We start from the raw sequence: 24467 nt of genomic DNA, 5'->3' as shown, positions 1-24467 counted from the left end.
ATTAGACTAACAGAGAGAGAACTGCTCCTTAAAGTAATTAACATTGGCCTTCCGGATATCCTGAGTGCACTTATTTCTCATTTGCCTAAACGATTGCAAGCATCTATGACAAATCAGGACAGGTCGTTTCACTGAGCAGCCATTACGAACACTGGCTGTAAAACAGTGATCACTAAGGTGTTTTCTGTAATGACCTATCAGGATTATTTGTGAGGATAACGTTGAAGAGAGTAGCCTTTTCTGGGTGTTTGGAGTCATACCCTGTGGGATTTGTAATAATCTGAGAAAGTTAGAGAGTCCCATTGCTTTAGAACTTGTTTTAAGCATGTCCCAGTTTAGGTCACCAAGCAGGACAAATGTACACTTTGTAAGGGGCCAGGAGAGAGTTTAGGGCAGGTAGGGTACAGGCCGGTGCAGATGGAGGACGATAACACCCAGCAACAGTCAACAAAGAGCTATTTGAAAGTTTAATGTTTAAAACCAGCAAATTGAAAAAGGTTATAAGCAGAAAGGCTAACGTCAGTATTCAAAACACTCTTCCTTAACCACGTCTCAGTAAGGACCGGATCAACACATCTGGATTGGAGCTGAACCCACACTTTCAATTGATCCATTTTAGGTAATAAGCTTCTAACGTGCAGAGAACCCAGGCTTTTACAAGAGCAGAAATCAGTGAAGCAGAGTCAGAATTGGCGCTAGCAACAGTAGATGGGCCAAGGTGTACATGCATATTTCCAGATATCATCAACAGTAATACAATCAGGGCACGGCAGAGGACAGGGAGAGATCTGCAGTGCTGATTCATGACATCTGAATGTGCGTTAGATGGCAGCAAGATCATATTGTAACAACAATTTCATCAGGTAACATGAATACAAAGCTGGCGAGAGGTGGTTAGAATAGGATAAGAGGCCAAAAGTCTGTGTAAACATTTACATTTAAGTCATTTAGCAGACGCTCTTAAACAATAGCCAGAGTCCCGAGTGTGGGAACAAACAGTCTGTCCCATGGTTGGGTAAAGAAAGTTTGTAGTCAACAAAGTGTACGGGAGTAATGGGGCAAAATGCACAAGGAAAAATAAATATATATATGCAACGACTTGGGGCTAGCCATTCTAAGTTCAGAGTCACTCGCACCAACATGACAGTGCATTCTAAACACTGTAAAAGGCCCTTAGTTGGCTCTTGTGTATTTCATGACAATTTGAAGAGAAGGAAGTTATTAATGTGTTTGATAAGATTAAAGATTCTCTCATGGGACCCTATTTCAATTTCAGGGGATCCCAAGTTTTGGAACCACTGTACTACTGACCTTTCTCTCGGCTTGCTTCCTCTCTCTGTCTCCTTCACCTCCTGCATTGCAGCCTGCCTCAGCTGCACCACTGGTACGCGATATAATATTATTTATGTTGATTTGAAAATTGGATTACGCTTTTTAAATCTTACATAATGCTTGAAAATGAAGCTCGGGTTTGGGGTAATACAGATTCAACCATTTTGGATTCTGCTTTACTGAAAATGTATGAATGGAGTCAACCATTGATACCAAGCTAAGGCCGGAGCAACTGCACACTGCTAACCCCAAGAATTACATGAGGAGGATGGAGTCTTTCAGCAGTTGATGTCGCAACAGAATCTGCTGCATCTTCTGGCTGAATAAAATGCACAACAGTAAGCTATACAAGAAGACAATATGTCACACAGCCTATCAAGAGACTGATTTTGATGACATGGCCACATTCTCAGAATGCCCATATATAGACTCCCTATCGAATTATGTCCATATGGGGATGAAGTGGATTGAAGCATAGAATATTACATCTTTGTCGGCCTATGTGGACAGCTCCTCTGGCTAGAGAGTCATCTTCTGTGACCCTGTTGGTCATCCATGCCATGAATCGTCATCACATACTCTACCATACTCTCTTGTCTAAATTGACAATTTGTCTGGCCTAGATGGTCACATGCATTCCAACCTTCTACTTGGTACAGCTGAAGGAGGTTCCTTCCATCTTTTCTTTTCTTTATTTCCTTTGCTGCTGCTTGGTCTTTGGGAGTCTAGGCCGGGGTGTTGATAATTGTTGTTGTGAAAAGGGCTATATAAAGAACATTAGTACTCGGTGAGTTTGAAATGCTGCACCAATGCATAATTTGTGGGAGGATTTGCTCATTTTCTGTTTTTCTTCATGAACATTTCAACATGAGCTTTAGTCGATAAAGTAAAATTGTGAATTGCTCCAAAATGGACATGTTCTCTTCTGAAAAAGAATTTGGCGAGTGGCATTTGCTTTCTTACCCTGGCAGTCCATCGTTTTATATAATAGTCTGAACTGTTTGTGATTGTAATCCTTGACCATCGAAACATAGGGGTAGAACATTTTCCATGTTATGTTTGGTACAGGAGATATGACGCAAAATATATATATATATTTGTACCTTTTTATTTAACTTGGCAATTCAGTTAAGAACAAATTCTTATTTTCAATGATGGCCTAGGAACAGGGGTTTAACTGCCTTGTTCAGGGGCAGAAAAACACATTTTTACCTTGTCATTTTGGGGATTTTCTCTTGCAAACCTTTCGGTTACTAGTCCAACGCTCTAACCACTAGGCTACCTACTGAACAAAATATGAACGCAACATGAAGTTTTGGTCCCGTGTTTCATGAGCTGAAATAAAAGATCCCAGAAATGTTCCATTTGCACAAAAAGCTTATTTCTCTAAAATCTTTGTAAATATCCCTTTGGTGAGCATTTATCCTTGGCCAATATATTCCAGCCATCTGACAGGTGTGGCATATTAAATGGCATGATTATTACACAAGTGCACCTTGTGCTGGGGGCAATAAAAGGCCACTAAAATGTGCAGTTTTGTCACACAATGCCACAGATGTTTTGAGGGAGCATGCAATTGGCATGCTGACTGCAGGAATGTCCACCAGAGCTGTTGCCAGAGAATTGAATGTTCATTCAACCATAAGCCGCCTCCACCGTCGTTTTAGAGAATTTGGCAGTACGTCCAACCGGCCTCACAACCGCAGACCACGTGTGACCACGTCAGCCCAGGACCTCCACATCCGGCTTCTTCGCCTGTGGGATCGTCTGAGACCAGCCAACTGGACAGCTGATGAAACTGAGGAGTATTTCTGTCTTTCATAATGCCATTTTATAGGGGGGAAAACATTCTGCTTGGCCTGGCTCCCAAGTGACTGCGCCCCTGCCCAGTCTTGTGAAATCCATGGATTAGGGCCTAATTCATTCATTTCAATTGACTGATTTCCTTATATTAACTGTAACTGTTTTGTTCAGTGTACATTTGTGTAATTGGAAATGGCAGGCATGAGCTGTTTTTGGGATAGCTCCATATCTGAAAGTTTTTCATGCTTTTATGAAAAGGTGAACATTAATTTTCACACATGGCCTGGACGATAGGTGAACTGTTACAAGTTGCCAGCCTATCATATCTATACTATATGAGGTGATGGATTAAAGTTACATTGAACATTTTAGTTTCAAACTCAACATGCTAATGTTGTCTTTTGTTCAAGTTTGCCATTTACCTGTAGTTAAATTGCCTACATTGACAATCTTACAGACAGACAGTTCAGGTTAAACACACAAAGAACTACACTAATCAGCAATATATCTATGAAATCAAAACTTATAGGAGGAATATCATAAAGTAGGCCAATACAAAAAAACTGGCCCAATTAGCCATGAAATCTTCTATTCATTAGTCACATTAGTCACTGCCTGTGGATATAAACAGCCTTTTTGGAGCTGGTGGTCTCGGTCTAATACTGTGGCTAGACCATTGGGATGAAAACAGTTCATGACTTATGTGGCTGGGGTCCTTGATGATACAGAGGGCGGCAGTGGTTAATGAAAATGTCCTTGATAGATAGGAACTCTGTTCCTAGGTGCCTCCTCCTAGGCTAGGTCAATATGTGTGGCTGCCTTATTTTCTGAGGTCTACCCCGAGTTAGAAACATCCTACTGGAGATCTGAGGGTGTTAGAAGCTATAGCAGGGTCGTATTCATTAGTGTAAACGGATAACAAAAACAAGCATTTCTTATTGGACAGTTTAGGGAGTCCTGCCCTGTTTGTCCTTTTTTGTCCATTTGGGTGCCTGGTGAATACGACCCTGGAATATCACAGATGATTTCACCATATGGCTGATTGTTTCTCAAGTAACGTAGTCCATTGTATGCTATAGCCGTTACGTTTTAGTCTCATGATTTGTGACTGCCCTAAATCCAGTCATTGCCACTGCCAACTATTTTTAAAATTCTGTTACAGGTTGAGAGAATTGTGGACAAACGGAAGAACAAGAAAGGAAAGATTGAGTACCTGGTGCGCTGGAGGGGCTATGGCTACGAGGGGGACACCTGGGAGCCCGAGACGCACCTCTCTGCCTGTGTGGAGTTCATTCACGATTTTAATCGGCAACACGGCGAAAGACAGAGAGACAGTACTTTACTGCGCTCCACTCGAAGCACTCCCAGCACGACCCACAGTTCGAGAAACAATGCCCGCAAACAGATCTGCAGGCCTCAGCCACACAGTGGAGCAGGAAGCCATGCTCTAGTAAAACCCGGGAATGCCTCTTCCCCCACCGCAGCAGCTACGGCCATCTCGAAACCGTTGCCACCACTTGACCCTGGCGTGGCACACACTAGAACGAATATGCAGCTTAACTTGAGCCAAAAGTACAGTGTTTCGGCCACCGGTGACATTTGTAGACCTGGCTTCACAAGCGGGCCTGCGGCTTCTCCGGTGGGCACGGTGCGTCGGAGCATGGACCTGGCGAAGTCCGGGATCAAAATCCTAGTACCCAAAAGCCCCATGAGCAGCCGGGCGGACTCTGAGTCGTCGCCTAGCGAGGCGGCCCACTGTCTGGAGCAAGGGGGTCAGGAGCAGGACTCTGTGCCCCCAGAGGTAGCCCTTTTGGAAAAGCCTCCAGGGTTGTTGCTGGGGCCTGGGGAAGAAAGAGCGCGCATGGGGACCCGGCCCAGGATTCAAAGCCAAAGCCCATTAATTCCTCAGCAAGTCCCCATCACCCCCGCATCAATACGCACACTCAATGGGAAAGGTAAGGCTCTAGGGCGATTCCACGCCAGCGGAAAATATTTTTTGGTATCGCAGATTTTTCTGGCAATTCTCACAACTTCACTAGGAGGAAAGATGTTTGAAATGTTTTTTACATTTATCATGATGAAAGTGGCCATTTTATGCCCTTTTTAGACCTATACAGTGGGGAGAATAAGTATTTGATACACTACCGATTTTGCAGGTTTTCCTCCTTACAAAGCATGGAGAGGTCTGTAATTTTTATCATAGGTACACTTAAACGGTGAGAGACGGAATCTAAAACAAAAATCCAGAAAATCACATTTGTATGATTTTTAAGTAATTAATTAGCATTTTATTGCATGACATAAGTATTTGATACATCAGAAAAGCAGAACTTAATATTTGGTACAGAACCTTTTGTTTGCAATTTCAGAGATCGTACGTTTCCTGCAGTTCTTGACCAGGTTTGCACACACTGCAGCAGGGATTTTGTGCCACTCCTCCGTATAGATCTTCTCCAGATCCTTCAGGTTACGGACTTTCAGCTTCCTCCAAAGATGTTCTATTGGGTTCAGGTCTGGAGACTGGCTAGGCCACTCCAGGACCTTGAGATGCTTCTTACGGAGCCACTCCTTAGTTGCCCTAGCTGTGTGTTTCGGGTCGTTGTCATGTTGGAAGACCCAGCAACGACCCATCTTCAATGCTCTTACTGAGGGAAGGAGGTTGTTGGCCAAGATCTCGCGATACATGGCCCCATCCATCCTCCCCTCAATACGGTGCAGTCGTCCTGCCCCCTTTGCAGAAAAGCATCCCCAAAGAATATTTCCACCTCCAGGCTTCACGGTTGGGATGGTGTTCTTGGGGTTGTATTCATCCTACTTCTTCCTCCAAACACGGCGAGTGGAGTTTAGACCAAAAAGCTCTATTTTTGTCTCATCAGACCACATGACCTTCTCCCATTCCTCCTCTGAATCATCCAGATGGTCATTGGCAAACTTCAGACGGGCCTGGACATGCGCTGGCTTGAGCAGGGGGACCTTGCGTGCGCTGCAGGATTTTAATCCATGGCGGCGTAGTGTGTTACTAATGGTTTTCTTTGAGACTGTGGTCCCAGCTCTCTTCAGGTCATTGACCAGGTTCCTGCCGTGTAGTTCTGGGCTGATCCCTCACCTTCCTCATAATCATTGATGCCCCACAAGGTGAGATCTTGCATGGAGCCCCAGACCAAGCGTGATTGACCGTCATCTTGAACCTCTTCCATTTTCGAATAATTGCGCCAACAGTTGTTGCCTTCTCACCAAGCTGCTTGCCTATTGTCCTGTAGCCCATCCCAGCCTTGTGCAGGTCTACAATTTTATCCCTGATGTCCTTACACGGCCATTGTGGAGAGGTTGGAGTCTGTTTGATTGAGTGTGTGTACACGTGTCTTTTATACAGGTTACGAGTTCAAACAGGTGCAGTTAATACAGGTAATGAGTGGAGAACAGGAGGGCTTCTTAAAGAAAAACTAACAGGTCTGTGAGAGACGGAATTCTTACTGATTGGTAGGTGATCAAATACTTATGCCATGCAATAAAATGCAAATTAATTATTTAAAAATCGCACAATGTGATTTTTCTGGATTTGTCTTTTATATTCCGCCTCTCACAGTTGAGGTGTACCTATGATAAAAAATTACAGACCTCTATGTGCTTTGTAAGTAGGAAAACCTGCCAAATCAGCAGGTTATCAAATACTTGTTCTCCCCACTGTACATGCATCCTATAAGACCTGTAAACCGTACATGATACAGACATCTTTGTGTCATTATACTCCTCATAGTGTGCTCTAACATAAGGAGTATGTCTAGATTCAGAAAAACAAGTTTTCACGTTAATTTATTCAACATTAACTATTTAATGGATATCAAAACTACCCATTTTGATTTAGCTTATTTTTTTTAGATAAGGAGACAAGAGGCATGTAATTCATACCCCCTGACTTATTCCCAATTTGTGTTACAGCCTGAATTCAAAATTTATTAAATAAATACATCTCACCCATCTACACACAACCCCATAATGACAAACTGAAAACATGTTTTTACAAATGTTAGATAATTGATTGAAAACGAAATACAGAAATATCTAATTTACATAAGAATTCAGTCAATGCATGTTAAAATCACCATTGGCAGTGATTACAGCTGTGAGTCTTTCTGGGTAAGTCTTTGCAAGAGCTTTGCACACCTGGATTGTATAATTTCTGCATATTATTCTTTAAAAAAAATATTCAAGCTCTGTCAAGTTGTTTGTTGATCATTGCTAGACAGCCATTTCTAAGTCTTGACAATTTCTTTGTATTTATTATGGATCCCCATTAGCTGTTGCCAATGCAGCAGCTGCTCTTCATGGGGTCCAGCAAAATAAAGGCAGTATATACAATTTTAAAAACACATTCACAGATTTCACAACACACTGTGTCCCCTCAGGCCCCTACTCCACCACTACCACATGTCTACAGTACTACATCCGTGTGTATGTATAGTGTGTATGTTATCGTGTGTGTGCATGCATGCTTGTGTCTGTGCCAATGCTTGTGTTGCTTCACAGTCCCCGTTGTTCCATACGTTTGTTTTTTTAATCAAATTTTACTGCTTGTATGAGTTACTTGATGTGGAATAATAGACTTCAGTGTAGTCATGGCTTTATGTAGTACTGTGTGCCTCACATAGTATGTTTCGGACTTGGGAACTGTGAAGAGACCTCTTGTGGCATGTCTTATGGGGTATGCATGGGTGTCCGAGCTGTGTGCTAGTAGTTTAGACAGACAGCTTGGTGCATTCAACATGTTAATACCTCTCATAAATAAAAGTAGTGATGAAGTCAATCTCTCCTCCACTTTCAGCCAGGAGAGATTGACATGTATATTATTAATATTAGCTCTGTGTACATCCAAGGGCCAGCCGTGCTGCTCTGTTCTGAGCCAATTCCAATTTTCCTAATTCCTTTTTTGTGGCACCTGACCACACGACTAAACAGTAGTCAAGATGTGACAACTAGGCCTGTAGGACCTGCCTTGTTGATAGTGTTAAGGCAGAGCATTGCTTTATTATAGACAGACTTCTCCCCATCTTAGCTACTACTGCATCAATATGTTTCGACCATGACAGTTTACAATCCAGGGTTACTCCAAGCAGTTTAGTCATCTCAACTTGCTCAATTTCCACATGATTTATTACAAGATTTAGTTGAGGTTTAGGGTATGGTGAGTGTTTTGTTCCAAATACAATGCTTTTAGTTGTGCAAATATTTAGGGCTAACTTATTCCTTGCCAACCACTCTGAAACTAACTGCAGCTCTTTGAGTGTTGCAGTCATTTCAGTCGCTGTATATTTTCCAACTGATTTAAAGTCTAAACTGGCCACTCCGGAACATTCAATGTCGTCTTGGTAAGCAACTCCAGTGTATATTTGTCCAACTCCGCCATCATACCTGAAAATATGAAGAGTGGTACTCAGTGACGTGTTGTTGGATTTGGTTCAAACATAATGCTTTTTATTCTGGACATAGTTAATTTATTTTCCAAAAGATTGGCAGTTTCACTTTAGTTTCTTTCTTATTACAAACAGGATGCATGTCTTTGGAATATGTTTTATTCTGTACAGGCTTCCTTCTTTTCACTCTGTCATTTGTTAGTATTGTGGAGTAACTACAGTGCATTTTGGAAAGTATTCAGACCCCTTCACCTTTTCCACATATTGTGACATGTCCCCCCTCAATCTACACACAATACCCCATAATAACATTAACAGGTTTTTAGAAATGTTTGCAAATGTATAAACATTTTTAAACAAATACCATATTCACATACAAGTATTCAGCCCCTCTGCTATTCGACTTGAAATTGAGCTCCGGTGCATCTTGTGTCCATTAATAATCCTTGATGTTTCTACAACTTGATTGGTGTCCACCTGTGGTAAATTCAATTGATTGGACATGGTTTGGGTCCAGGCACACACCTGTCTATATGAGGTCCCACAGTTGACAGTGCATGTCAGAGCAAAAACCAGGCAATGAGGTCGAAGGAATTAGGGGATTGCGGCGAGGCACAGATATGGCGAAAATAACCAGAAAATGTCTGCAGCATTGAAGGTCCCCCAAGAACACATTTGCCTCCATCATTCTTAAATGGAAGAAGTTTGGAGCAACCAAGACTCTTTCTAGAGCTGGCTGCCTTGCCAAACTGAGTAATCGGGGGAGAAGGGCCTTGGTCAGGGAGGTGACCAAGAACCCGATGCCGTCGGGGATACGCTAAATACAAATGTGATTCACATTTTCAAACAGTCCAGATTTTCCAACGGGGCTATAGGGCGAGATAACAACACTGTCAAATTCAGGTAGCCGAGTCAAATAATTAACATCCAATCACATTAACCGTTACTCTCTCAATGGGAATTCAACTAATGGTCCGTATGTAGCCAAACGTTGCTGCTGCTCATTCCTTTTGCTCGAAAATGAACTAATGGTTAAAAAAATGTAAGGCCCATGTCCATAAAACACATACCAGTTCTACTGGTAGTACTGCTACGACCAGCAGCACTGCACCTGTCGATGACACAAGTTGTTCTGCTTCCAGCTAGCATGGACACTGACAGTTGTGAAATGGATGCAGCTGAAGAGCCTACTGCCCCCTTACCCAGGAAAGCACCAAGCTATTGACCCCTTACCCGGGAAAGCACCAAGCTACTGCCCCCTTACCCGGGAAAGCAAGCTACTGCCCCCTTAGCCCAAGCTACTGGGAAAGCACCAAGCTACTGCCCCTTGCTACTGCCCCCTTTAGCTACTGCCCCCCGGGAAAGCACCGGGAAAGCAAGCTACTGCCCCTTACCTGGGAAAGCAAGCTACTGCCCCCTTACCCGGAAAGCACAAGCTACTGCCCCTTGCTACTGCCCCTTACCCGGAAAGCACCAAGCTACTGCCCCTTACCCGGAAAGCTTACCGGAAAGCTACTGCCCCTTTACTGCCCCCCCGGGAAAGCACCAAGCTACTGCCCCCTTACCCGGGAAAGCACCAAGCTACTGCCCCCTTACCCGGAAAGCACCAAGCTACTGCCCCTTACCCGGGAAAGCACCAAGCTACTGCCCCTTTACTGACCCCCGGGAAAGCACCAAGCTACTGCCCCCTTACCGGGAAAGCACCAAGCTACTGCCCCCTTAGCCTGGGAAAGCACCAAGCTACTGCCCCCTTACCCGGAAAGCACAAGCTACTGCCCCTTACCCGGGAAAGCACCCTTGCCCCCTTACCCGGAAAGCACCAAGCTACTGCCCCCTTACCCGGGGAAAGCCCCTTACCCGGGAAAGCACCAAGCTACTGCCCCCTTACCCGGGAAAGCACCAAGCTACTGACCCCTTACCCGGGAAAGCACCAAACAACAGACAGGGATGTTGGACCATCGAAGAGTTGCAAATATGATGAACTACATTGATTTGGGGTTCACTTATATTGGGAGTAGTGCCTTTCCTCAGACACAGTACTTTTGCACATATAACACACGATCTCACAACTCGATGAAACCTTCACTCTTGCACAAGCATTTAGAAACTAAACATGCCACTGAAGATACTCATAATAAGACAGGCTAGGACAGGCAATCCCCTTACTATTGTGTAGGACTTAATTCTTCCTGATGCTGCAGATATGGCTGGGGAAAAGGCCCACTATACAGACAATGAATTCATCAAACGACACTGTTTCACCACTCATCAGTGACATGGCAGGAGATGTTTTGAAACAGTTATTGCTTCACATACAAGCCAGTGAATTCTATGTGTTACAGCTGGATGAGTCAACTGACATGGCGGTCCTGGCACAGTTCCTGGTATATGTCCGTTACGTTCATGGGGGGTCAATTAAGGAAGACATCCTCTTCTGCAAACCACTGGAAACCAGGACAACACGAGAGGATATTTTTAAAGTAATGGACAGCTTTGTGACATCAAATGGACTTTGGTGGTTAAGATGTGTTGGTATCTGTATGATATGGGCAGCAACCATGTAACGCTTTTACAACATACATAAGTGCGCTGGTTATCAAGGGGCACTTTTTTTTTATTGAGAGACGAGCTCATTTTACTGACCATAATTTTCACTTGTCCGACCGCTTGCATGATGACGAGTTTCTCACACAAACTGTCCTATCTGGGTGATGTTTTTTCTTGCCTGAATGACTGTTGGAAGAAGTTGGAGCTCTTCTGTCTGCATTAACAAGGACAACACAGGTCTTTCTATCATTGTATGATTTTGTTTTGTGTGCAAATGAACTCAAGCTTACGGACAATGTCAAATGTGATATAGCGTAGCATCTGAGTGAGTTGGGTGCACAATTACGCAGGTACTTTCCCATAATGGATGACCCAAAGAACTGGATTCGTAATCCCTTTCATGCCCTGCCTCCAGTCCACTTACCGATATCTGAACTAGAGACTCATCGAAAGTGCAACAAGCGGTTCTGTGAAAATTGTATCTGAATTTACTGCCAGATATGGCTGCGCTGAGAGTTTCCTGCTTTCGCAAATCTCGCTGGTAAAACACTGATGCCCTTTGCAACCATGTACCTATATGATAGTGGATTCTTGGCACTGACTAGCATGAAAACGAAATCCAGGCACAGACTGTGTGGAAAATGATTTTAAGACGGAGACTCCAATACAACCCAACATTGCAGAGGTATGTGCATTCTTTCAAGCACACCCTTCTCATTCACAATTTGATGAGAAAATAAGGTTTTATGTAACATTAAATAAAGAGCAAAATTATTATTTGTGCCCTGGTCCAATAAGAGCTCTTAGTCTGGCTCGTGGGAAGTGACAAACTTCTTATGTTTTAATTAATGTATCGTATAGTGTGTTGCAGGCTTACAATGATGGCAAACAAACAATATTTGAGAGTGCGCTGACCCTGGAGCTAGAGGGGGTACGCAGCTGGAGGTTGAATGTTTGAAGGGGTACAGAACTATAAAAAGGATTGGTAGCTACGGCTCTCTGCAGCACTCCACCAATCAGGCCTTTATGGTAAAGTGGCCAGATGGAAGCTGCTCCTCAGTAAAAGGCACCGCCTGCTTGGAGTTGCCAAATGGCACCCAAAGGACTCTCAGGCCATGAGAAACATTCTCTGGTCTGATGAAACCAAAATGTAACTCTTTGGCCTGAATGCCAAGTGTCACGTCTGGAGGAAACCAGGCCAATACCATCCCTACAGTGATGCATGTTGGTGGCAGCATCATGCTGTGGGGATGTTTTTCAATGGCAGGGACTGGGAGACTAGTCAGGATCGAGAGAAAGATGAACAAGTATCGTAATGTCTTTGGAACAAGTATCGTAATGTCCTCGAGTGGTCCAGCCAGAGCCCGGACTAGAACCCGGTCGAACAACAGAGACCTGAAAATAGACTTTGGGGGGGGCTTTATTTGGCTCATTGCGCTCTAGCAACTGCTTGTGGCTCAGGGCCTCAGGCTGGACCGGGGCAGGTGGTGAAGGTTCGGTTTTGGGTCATGACAGGACAGCTCTCCCGAGCCCATTGGAGAGTTGCAGCGATGAGACAAGATCATAATTGAAATTTGATATATTTATTTTTATTTCACCTTTATTTAACCAGGTAGGCTAGTTGAGAACAGGTTCTCATTTGCAACTGCGACCTGGCCAAGATAAAGCATAGCAGTGTGAACAGACAACACAGAGTTACACATGGAGTAAACAATTAACAAGTCAATAACACCGGAGTCTATAACAATGTGTGCAAAAGGCATGAGGAGGTAGGCGAATAATGACATCAGATTTGGAGTGATAAATGATCATGAAAGGTAGAGATATTGGTGTGCAAAAGAGCAGAAAAGTAAATAAATAAAAACTTTGAGCTAGGTGAAAATGGGTGTGCTATTTAGCTGCTCAGCTGATGTTTGAAGTTGGTGAGGGAGATAAAAGTCTCCAACTTCAGCCATTTAAAAAAAAATATATATATTATTTTTTTATTTGTATTTTTTATTTTTTTAAACCTGTTAGTCCTATAGGGGCAGTATTTCATTTTTGGATAAAAAGACGGTTTAGCGCAATATTTTGTCACGAAAAGATGCTCGACTATGCTTGGAATTGATATTTTTGGAAAGAAGACACTCTGACGTTTCCAGAACTGCAAAGATTTTCACTGTGAGTGCCTTAGAACAAAACCTACAGGCAAAACCAAGATGTTTGACAAGAAATCAGGATTTCTGATGGCATTTGATATATTTTGAATGCGACAGGAATGAACGGACACTTTATTTAACCAGGTATTTGTAGGCATATCATTGAAGATTGACATAAGGTTCTCATTTGCAGGGGTCCCGACCTGGAAAGATAAAGTCAGGTACCAGTATTTTTGTGAACTGAGAACAATGCACAGAATGGCATTTCAATGAAGAGATATATGACAAAACACCTTGAGGATGGATTCAAACAACGTTTTCCATGTTTAACATATTAGAGTTAAAAAAAGTTTGACGTGTAGGTGACTGAATTACGGTTAGTTTGTAGCCAAATGCATAGTAACAAACGGAACGTGTGTCCTACACAAGAATCTTTCAGGAAAAACGGGACATCTGCTATGTAACAGAGTCTTAACATCTGAAGTTCTTCAAAGGTAAATTATTTTATTTGATCCTTTGTACTGGGTAGAATATATTGGTGTGCAAAAGAGCAGCTAAAAAGTAAATAAACAAAAACTGTTCTAAAGCATATTTTGGATGAGAAGGTAGATTGTGAAAAATGCTTGAGGATAGGCATATTTAGCATTTCAGCTGATTTTAGAAATCGTTGTTATGGTAATGAGAGATAAAATTCTCCAATACGGTGTGGGTAGGACTAACAGGTTAAATTTATTTTATTTATTTATTTATTTTATTATTTTTTATTTTTTTGCAATTCGTTCTAGTCACAGGCAGCAGAGTACTGGAACGAAAGGCGGCCGAATGAGGTGTTGGCTTTAGGGATGATCAATGAGATACACCTGCTGGAGCGCGTGCTACGGATGGGTGTTGCCATCGTGACCAGTGAGCTGAGATAAGGCGGAGCTTTGCCTAGCATGGCCTTGTAGATGACCTGAAGCCAGTGGGTCTGGCCACGAATATATAGCGAGGGCCAGCCGACTAGAGCATACAAGTCGCAGTGGTGGGTAGTATAAGGTGCTTTAGTGACAAAACGGATGGCACTGTGATAAACTGCATCCAGTTTGCTGAGTAGTGTTGGAAGCAATTTTGTAGATGACGTCGCCGAAGTCGAGGATCGGTAGGATAGTCAGTTTTACTAGGGTAAGCTTGGCAGCGTGAGTGAAGGAGGCTTTGTTGCGGAATAGAAAGCAGATTCTTGATTTGATTTTCGATTGGAGATGTTTGATATGGGTCTGGAAGGAGAGTTTGCAGTCTAGCCAGACACCTAGGTACTTATAGGTGTCCACATATTCAAGGTCGGAGCCATCCAGTGTGGTGATGCTAGTCGGGCATGCGGGTGCAGGCAGCGATCGGTTGAAAAGCATGCATTTGGTTTTACTAGCGTTTAAGAGCAGTTGGAGGCCACGGAAGGAGTGCTGTATGGCATTGAAGCTCGATTGGAGGTTAGATAGCGCAGTGTCCAATGACGGGCCGAAAGTGTATACAATGGTGTCGTCTGCGTAGAGGTGGATTAGGGAATCGCCCGCAGCAAGAGCAACATCATTGATATATACAGAGAAAAGGGCCCGAGAATTGAACCCTGTGGCACCCCCATAGAGACTGCCAGAGGACCGGACAACATGCCCTCCGATTTGACACACTGAACTCTGTCTGCAAAGTAATTGGTGAACCAGGCAAGGCAGTCATCCGAAAAACCGAGGCTACTGAGTCTGCCGATAAGAATATGGTGATTGACAGAGTCGAAAGCCTTGGCAAGGTCGATGAAGACGGCTGCACAGTACTGTCTTTTATCGATGGCGGTTATGATGTCGTTTAGTACCTTGAGTGTGGCTGAGGTGCACCCGTGACCGGCTCGGAAACCGGATTGCATAGCGGAGAAGGTACGGTGGGATTCGAGATGGTCAGTCACCTGTTTGTTGACTTGGCTTTCGAAGACCTTAGATAGGCAGGGCAGGATGGATATAGGTCTGTAACAGTTTGGGTCCAGGGTGTCACCCCCTTTGAAGAGGGGGATGACTGCGGCAGCTTTCCAGTCCTTGGGGATCTCAGACGATATTTATATATATATATAAAATATATATATATATTTTTATGGTTGACTTAATAAACTAAACTAGCCAAGAAGACTCTAGGCTGTAATCACTGACAAAGATGCTTCAAAAGTACTGAGTAAAGGGTCTGAATACCTGTGATAATGTGATACTTTTAAAACAAAATAGCAAGATTTTTAATTTAAAAAAACATTGCTTTTTCATTATGGGGAATTGTTTGTAGATTGGGGGGGTGCCATTTTAATCCATTTTATTTATATACATTTGCAAGTCATGGCAACAATGGGTTATTGTTGCCATTAAAGGGTTTGAATACTTATTGACTGAAGACATTTCAGCATTTCCTTTTTTAGGAAATTTGACAAATTAATTAAACAATTCCACTTTCATATTATGGAGTATTGTGTGTAGGCCAGTGAAAACATGTCAATTGATTCCCTTTAAAATTCCGGCTCTAACGCAAGAAAATGTGGAAGAAGTCCCGGGGGTGTGAATAGTTTTCTGAAGACACTGTAGGTCTGGAAAGGGCCTAAAATGGCCACTTTCATCGTGGTTTCATAGAAAAAATGATTTGATACGAATGTAAAAAGCAGGTGTAACATCCTTCCTCCCAATGAAGTTTCTGAGAATTGCCAGAACAATCTGTGATGCCAAAAATATTCTGCTCCCGCTGGCATGTAATCGTCCTCTAGGCTTTTTCAATAGACTTCAATAACTGTTGTTGTGATGTATACTGAACCTATGTCTCGGTGAATTAAAATGTTAGAAGTAGTTTGAGGATTTGTAAAAATATGTAGCCTACAACTTCTCGCTCTGGTCTAAGTAGACGACAATTGCAGAGGTGAGTGATTGTGGACATTGCCATGCAAACAGAGTTCTTCACAATGTTGTTTCTCCCCCTTCTCCACAAATGAATGAGTCCACAGTTAAGTCAGTTGGTGGACTGTTCATCTGCTGTTGAGTAGAACCTAAGTAAACCATTCAGGCAGTACCAAAGATTTAATTTACCTGGTTATTTAAACAGACAATGTTAAAAGCTGTGTCACCATTATATTTTATCCTCCAGGTACATCAACACTCATGGAGGCTCTGGCGGCCAATGGGACAGCTAGCCTGCAGAGTGCAGTGGCAGGAGTCACTGCAGTCTCCGGGGTGGCAGGGAAACGGCGCTTCGAGGAGCAGCGCTCCGTCTTCGACAAGCGCCTTCGGTTCAGCGTCCGGCAGACTGAGAGTGCCTACCGCTACAGGGACCTTGTCGTCAAGAAGCAGGATGGCTTCACCCACATCCTGCTCTCCACCAAGTCCTCGGAGAACAACTCACTTAACCCCGATGTGAGTCATGCCTGTCTTGTCTTTGCCCAAAACAATTGGTAGTCAAATATAAATGTAGGCAAAATATCTGAAACGAAAGTCAAATACTGGTCCTATAAAAAATATTGTGTTGGTGTCCTGGATTAAGCCTAGTACTGTACTAAAACGCATTTCCAATATTAACTCCATCTAAAGTGTTTCTTAATCTCAGACTAGGCTTCATCTGTGTCTAGGTAATTGGCCTATAATAATTGTCTCCCTCATGGCTGCCTCAGGTGATGAAGGAGATGCAGAGTGCCATGGCCACGGCGGCGGCAGACGACAGCAAGCTGGTCCTGCTGAGCGCCGTGGGTAGCATCTTCTGCTTCGGCCTGGACTTCATCTACTTCATTAGACTGCTCACCGACGACCGCAAGAAGGAGAGCATCAAGATGGCTGAGACCATTAGGTAGGTCAGAAGGGTGTACTTTTGTTTTCTATTTTGTATGTGGATTGTTTTCAGAAGAAAAAAGAAAATAAATTAAAGCAAAAAAACTCTGTCCCTTCCTGATGTTTGAAGGCTCACCTTGGCCCTTTCTCAATTGTCCAAAAATGTGTCCTGTCCTTGTCCCTCTTACATCATCTGCACTGATTGGAGAAAACAAAATGGTGGAATGGTTGATTTCAGTTCTTTCAGATCGGTGCAAGTGACAGATTTGTAGACCATTGTCTCGAATCATCGGTTATTTTGAACAGGTGGAACAAATGATGAGTAGAACGTTAGCTGTGTGTTGTAGGGGCAGACTTTGTAATGAAAAACATAAGGCATTGTGATGCCGAATGAAATTACTGGGAGTTTATACAGTTGAAGTTGGGAGTTTACATACACTTAGGTTGGAATCATTAAAACTTGTTTTTCAACCACTTCACAAATGTCTTGAAAACAAACTATAGTTTTGGCAAGTCTGTTAGGACATCTACTTCGTGCATGACACAAGTTATTTTTCCAACAATTGTTTACAGACAGATTATTTCACTTATAATTCAATGTATCACAATTCCAGTGGGTCAGAAGTTGACTGTGCCTTTAAACAGCTTGGAGAATTCCAGAAAATTTGTAACGGTTTTGACTTGAGGTTATTATTTATAGGGGTGCCAGGTAGGTTGTGCCTACCAGAGAAAACATTAGTTTCTCCTTTTAGTTTGGGTGGGAATGAGTCCCATCTGGTCCGTCAAGTCTACACCAATACAAAGGACGTATGTAAAAGTCAGGATGGAAATAAACTTTTCATAAACCCTTAAAACATTGAAAAGAACTTCAAAAACAATTATATTATGTTGCGTGGGTTGTATTAGCAACAACAATGATTACACACATATATAATAATATCACAATGAGTTCTGGTTCCTCCAGAAATGTCCTGTACCTCGGGCCTAAAAAGAGTCCTGCCCGGTAAAGGAGTTCAGTGAACTCAAGTGACTTTTGTCACGCGATGTTTGTCCGTTCGTTCCGTGTAGCGTAAACCCAGTATTAAACATACAATCAATATAACAATTACTTTACCACAGAACCTTAAAGCAGATCAACTCTTAATTAAGTCCTCAACTACCACTAACTACACAAATCACAGTATACATCACATCCAAACAAATGAAATACCGTATACAAAAAGGTGGTAGTCAGTCGGTCAGTCAGACAATCCAATCCGCCAATAGATCTCCAGCGGAGAAAGGCCACGAAGAACGGAGAGGTGTAGTCCAGGGACGCAAAGAGTGGATCCGATCCTGGGTAAACTCTCTTAGGCTACAAAACACACGTTTAACGGCAACAAAACAAACGGAATAGAGAAGCTTCGGAACTGAGGGTTGAACACATCCTCATGCACGTCTCCATCACAACCCCACTTTTGCGCAGCTGATACTGGCTATTTAATTGGGAATTAAAGGGAAAGCGCCCTATTGGAAGGAGCTGCACTGAGACGGTTCAGAAAAATTCAGGGCCGTCACAAATTGTCATGGCTTTAGAAGCTTCTGATAGGCTAATTGACATCATTTGAGTCAATTGGAGGTATATCTGTGGATGTATTTCAAGGCCTACCTTCAAGCTCAGTGCCTCTTTGCTTGACATCATGAGGAATTCAAAAGATATCCAAGACCTCAGAAAAAGAATTGTAGACCTCCACAAGTCTGGTTCACCCTTGGGAGCAATTTCCAAATGCCTGAAGGTACCACGTTCCTCTGTACAAACAATAGTACGCACGCATAAACACCATAGGACCACACAGCCGTCGTACCGCTCAGGAAGGACACGCGTTCTGTTCTGTCTCCTAGAGATGAACTACTTTAGTACGAAAAGAACAACCGCAAAGGACCTTGTGAAGATGGAGGAAACGGGCACAAAATTATCTATATCCACAGTAAAACGAGTCCTATATCGACATCTATCAGCAAGGAAGAAGCCACTGCTCCAAAACCGCCATAAAAAAGCCAGACTAAGGTTTGCAACTGCACATGGGGACAATGATCGTACTTTTTGTAGAAATGTCCTCTGGTCCGATGAAACAAAACTGTTTGGCCATTATGACCATCGTCATGTATGGAGGTAAAGGGAGGGGGGGGCTTGCAAGCCTAAGAACACCATCCCAACCGACCGTGAAGCACGGGGGTGGCAGCATCATGTTATGGGGGTGCTTTGCTGCAGGAGGGACTGGTGCACTTACAAAATAGATTAAATTATGTGGATATAGTGAAGCAAATCAGACCAAATCAAATTTTATTTGTCACATACACATGGTTAGCAGATGTTTAATGCGAGTGTAGCGAAATGCTTGTGCTTCTAGTTCCGACAATGCAGTGATAAGTAATCTAACAAGTAATCTAACTAACAATTCCAAAACTACTGTCTTATACACAGTGTAAGGGGATAAGGAACATGTACATAAGGATATATGAATGAGTGATGGTACAGAGCAGCATACAGTAGATGGTATCGAGTACAGTATATACATATGAAATGAGTGTGTAGACAAAGTAAACAAAGTGGCATAGTTAAAGTGGCTAGTGATACATGTATTACATAAGGATGCAGTCTGATGTAGAGTACAGTATATACATATGCATATGAGATGAATAATGTAGGGTAAGTAACATTATATAAGGTAGCATTGTTTAAAGTGGCTAGTGATATATTTACATTTCCCATCAATTCCCATTATTAAAATGGCTGGAGTTGGGTCAGTGTCAATGACAGTGTGTTGGCAGCAGCCACTCAATGTTAGTGGTGGCTGTTTAACAGTCTGATGGCCTTGAGATAGAAGCTGTTTTTCAGTCTCTCGGTCCCAGCTTTGACGCACCTGTACTGACCTCGCCTTCTGGATGATAGCGGGGTGAACAGGCAGTGGTTCGGGTGGTTGATGTCCTTGATGATCTTTATGGCCTTCCTGTAACAACGGGTGGTGTAGGTGTCCTGGAGGTCAGGTAGTTTGCCCCCGGTGATGCGTTGTGCAGTCCTCACTACCCTCTGGAGAGCCTTACGGTTGAGGGCGGAGCAGTTGTCGTACCAGGCGGTGATACAACCCGCCAGGATGCTCTCGATTGTGCATCTGTAGAAGTTTGAGTGCTTTTGGTGACAAGCCGAATTTCTTCAGCCTCCTGAGGTTGAATAGGCGCTGCTGCGCCTTCTTCACGACGCTGTCAGTGTGAGTGGACCAATTCAGTTTGTCTGTGATGTGTATGCCGAGGAACTTAAAACTAGCTACCCTCTCCACTACTGTTCCATCAATGTGGATAGGGGGGTGTTCCCTCTGCTGTTTCCTGAAGTCCACAATCATCTCCTTAGTTTTGTTGACGTTGAGTGTGAGGTTATTTTCCTGACACCACACTCCGAGGGCCCTCACCTCCTCCCTGTAGGCCGTCTTGTCGTTGTTGGTAATCAAGCCTACCACTGTTGTGTTGTCCGCAAACTTGATGATTGAGTTGGAGGCGTGCGTGGCCACGCAGTCGTGGGTGAACAAGGGAGTACAGGAGAGGGCTCAGAACGCACCCTTGTGGGGCCCCCGTGTTGAGGATCAGTGGGGAGGAGATGTTGTTGCCTACCCTCACCACCTGTGGGTGGCCCGTCAGGAAGTCCAGTACCCAGTTGCACAGGGCGGGGTCGAGACCCAGGGTCTCGAGCTTGATGATGAGCTTGGAGGGTACTATGGTGTTGAATGCCGAGCTGTAGTCGATGAACAGCATTCTCACATAGGTATTCCTCTTGTCCAGGTGGGTTAGGGCAGTGTGCATGTTTCCGTTGCAGGCCGTGTCAGTGGCACTGTATTGACCTCAAAGCGGGCAAAAAAGTTATTTAGTCTGCCTGGGAGCAAGACATCCTGGTCCGTGACTGGGCTGGATTTCATCTTGTAGTCCGTGATTGACTGTAGACCCTGCCACATGCCTCTTGTGTCTGAGCCATTGAATTGAGATTCCACTTTGTCTCTGTACTGACGCTTAGCTTGTTTAATAGCCTTGCGGAGGGAATAGCTGCACTGTTTGTATTCAGTCATGTTGCCAGACACCTTGCCCTGATTAAAAGCAGTGGTTCGCGCTTTCAGTTTCACGCGAATGCTGCCATCAATCCACGGTTTCTGGTTAGGGAATGTTTTTATCGTTGCTATGGGAACGACATCTTCAACGCACGTTCTAATGAACTCGCACACCGAATCAGCGTATTCGTCAATATTTCCATCTGACGCAATACGAAACATGTCCCAGTCCACGTGATGGAAGCAGTCTTGGAGTGTAGAGTCAGCTTGGTCTGACCAGCGTTGGACAGACCTCAGCGTGGGGGCCTCTTGTTTTAATTTCTGCCTGTAGGCAGGGATCAGCAAAATGGAGTCGTGGTCAGCTTTCCCGAAAGGGGGGCGGGGCAGGGCCTTATATGCGTCGCGGAAGTTAGAGTAACAATGATCCAAGGTTTTACCACCCCTGGTTGCGCAATAGATATGCTGATAAAATTTAGGGAGTCTTGTTTTCAGATTAGCTTTGTTAAAATCCCCAGCTACAATGAATGCAGCCTCCGGATAAATGGTTTCCAGTTTGCAAAGAGTTAAATAAAGTTCGTTCAGAGCCATCGATGTGTCATGACCTCAGTCAAGAATTAAAAGCTTGGAAGCAAATGTGTTTCCATATGGACAATGACCCCAATCAAACTTTCAAAGTTGTGGCAAAATGGCTTAAGGATAACAAAGTCAAGGTATTTGAGTGGCCATCACACAACCCTGACCTCAATCCTATAGAAAATTTGTGTGCAGAACTGAAAAGGTGTGTTTAAGCAAGGAGGCCTACAAACCTGACTCAGTTACACCAGCTCTGTCAGGAGGAATGGGCCAAAAATCACCCAATTTATTGTGGGAAGCTTGTGGAAGGCTACCAGAAATGTTTGACCCAAGTTAAACAATTGAATGGCAATGCTACCAAATATTAATTGAGTGTATGTAATCTTCTGACCCAGAATGTGAATGAAAGAAATAAAATCTGAAATAAACCATTCTGTCTTATTATTCTGACATTTCACCTTCTTAAAATAAAGTGGTGATCCTAAGACAGGGAATTTTTACTAGGATTAAATGTCAGGAATTGTGAAACTTGAGTTTGAATGTGTTTGGTTAAGGTGTATGTAAACTTCTACACTGTATATGGAGTGTGCGCCACTTTGTTTTGATTTAGTTTAGTCTTTGTAATGATGCCACAGAAGACTGTTATGCAGACAGTCTGTCATCTCCATCCTCAGGACATTCGTGAACACATTCATCCAATTCAAGAAGCCCATCATCGTAGCCGTGAATGGACCGGCGGTGGGCCTCGGAGCCTCTATCCTCCCGCTGTGTGACGTGGTCTGGGCCAACGAGAAATCCTGGTTTCAGACGCCCTATACCACCTACGGACAGACACCCGACGCTTGCGCCTCCCTCACCTTCCCTCGCATCATGGGCGTGGCCTCGGTGAGTTCATACAGCATTGTCTGAAAATCCTCCTCCGAGGGGGAGTAGTCCAGGGAACTATTTAAGTGTAGCACTCACTGGGCTGGTTTTCCTGCGATGGGGAATATCCTGTCCAATACAAAAATAAGAATGGAGTGGGACAGCCCCACTCCTTTTAAAATGTTTTTATTGTTTAAAAAAAGACAACTATTAATACTATTACCATACCAGTACCTTTTCCTGGTTAACCTCACCTCGTCCTCCCTCCCCTCTTCTCCCAGGCCAATGAGATGTTGCTGAGTGGGCGGAAGCTGACAGCCCAGGAGGCCTGTGCTAAAGGCCTTGTGTCCCAGGTGCTGTGGCCCGGGACTTTCACTCAGGAGGTGATGGTTCGCATTAGGGAGCTAGTCACTTGTAATTCAGTTGTAAGTCATGCTTTTCATTTTATTTTGACTTTTTATATTTTGTGGCGTCTCTTTTCCACACAGTACGACCCTGCCCCTCTCCCTCACTTCGGTCTTTTGTTCTCTTGCTTTTTTTGTCTCATCAAAAAAACATTTTCCCACCAACACTCATTTACAGTGCCTTCGGAAAGAATTCAGACCACACATTGTTACGTTAGTTTTATTCTAAAATCAATATATTTTTTAAATTCCCTGTAACAAACAATACCCCATAATGAAAAACAGTTATTTTTGCAAATAAAGTTTTGTTTTTGTTTTTAAATGATCACATTTACATAAGTATTCAGACCCTTTACTCAGTATTTTGTTGAAGCACCTTTGTCAGCGATTACAGCCTCAAGCCTTCTTGGGTATGACGCTATAAGCTTGGCCACCTGTATTGGGGGAGTTTCTCCCATGATTCTCTCAAGCTCGATGGGGATCGTCGCCGCACAGCTATTTTTAGGTCTCTCATAATATGTTAGATCGGGTTCAAGTCCGGGCTCGGGCTCAGAGGTTTGTCCCGAAGCCACTCCTGCGTTGTCTTGACTGTGTGCTTAGGGTGTTTGTCCTGTTGTAAGGCGAATCTTTGCCCCAGTCTGAGGACCTGAGCAGGTTTTCATCAAGGATTTGTGTACTTTGCTCCATTCATCTTTCCCTTGATCCTGACTCTCCTCCCAGTCCCTGCCGCTGAAGAACATCCCCACAGCATGATGCTGCCACCGCCAGGTTTCCTCCAGATGCTTGGCATTCAATCTTGGTTTCATCAGACCAGAGAATCTTGTTTCTCATGGTCTTGAGTCTTTTAGGTGCCTTTTGGTAAGCTCCAAGCGGTCTGTCATGCCTTTTACTGAGAATTGTCTTCTATCTGGCCACTCTACCATAAAGGCCTGATTGGTGGAGTGCTGCAGAGATGGTTGTCCTTCTGGAGGAAACTCTGGAGCTCTGTCGGTGACCATCAGGTTCTTGGTCACCTCCCTGACTAAGGCCCTTCTCTCCCAATTGCTCAGTTTGGCCGTACAGCCAGCTCTAGAACGAGCCTTTAGGTTCCAAACTTCCATTTAAGAATGTGTTCTTGGGGACCTTCAATGCTGCAGACAGATCCGTGCCTCGACAACAATCCTGTCTCTAAGGACAATTCCTTCGACCTCATGACTTGGTTTTTGCTCTGACATGCACTGTCAACTGTGGGACCTTATATAGACAGGTGTCTTTCTAAATCATGTCCTATCAAATTAATTGGCCACAGGTGGACTCAAAGTTGTCGGGACGTCAAGGATGATCAAAGGAAGTTGGATGCACCTGAGCTCAATTTGGATTCTAATAGCAAAGGGTTTGAATACTTATGTAATTAAGGTATTTCTGTATACATTTATTTTTGCTTTTGTCATTATGGGGTATTTTGTGTGTAGATTGAGGATTTTTATTATTTAATCGATTTTAGAATAAGGCTAACGTAACAAGGGGTCTG

The 24467-nt window shown here is 43.6% G+C and overlaps 1 protein-coding gene across 2 annotated transcripts in view; it reads left to right on the top strand.

Moving 5' to 3' along the window:
* Positions 1-24467, top strand: part of LOC124009706 (chromodomain Y-like protein) — a 29983-nt gene that overhangs the window by 4554 nt on the left and 962 nt on the right. Inside the window, exons 2-6 of one of the 2 annotated variants that reach the window (XM_046321789.1) lie at positions 4298-5090; positions 16370-16635; positions 16890-17062; positions 22364-22574; positions 22835-22978. In XM_046321789.1, the coding sequence (XP_046177745.1) occupies positions 4298-5090; positions 16370-16635; positions 16890-17062; positions 22364-22574; positions 22835-22978 (1587 nt within the window). The remainder of the gene's footprint in view (positions 1-4297; positions 5091-16369; positions 16636-16889; positions 17063-22363; positions 22575-22834; positions 22979-24467) is intronic. The other variant, XM_046321790.1, reaches the window with a different exon arrangement.

Source organism: Oncorhynchus gorbuscha, linkage group LG22 (assembly GCF_021184085.1).
Source record: "Oncorhynchus gorbuscha isolate QuinsamMale2020 ecotype Even-year linkage group LG22, OgorEven_v1.0, whole genome shotgun sequence".
NCBI lineage: Eukaryota > Metazoa > Chordata > Actinopteri > Salmoniformes > Salmonidae > Oncorhynchus > Oncorhynchus gorbuscha.
This window is presented reverse-complemented; position numbering and strand designations above follow the sequence as displayed.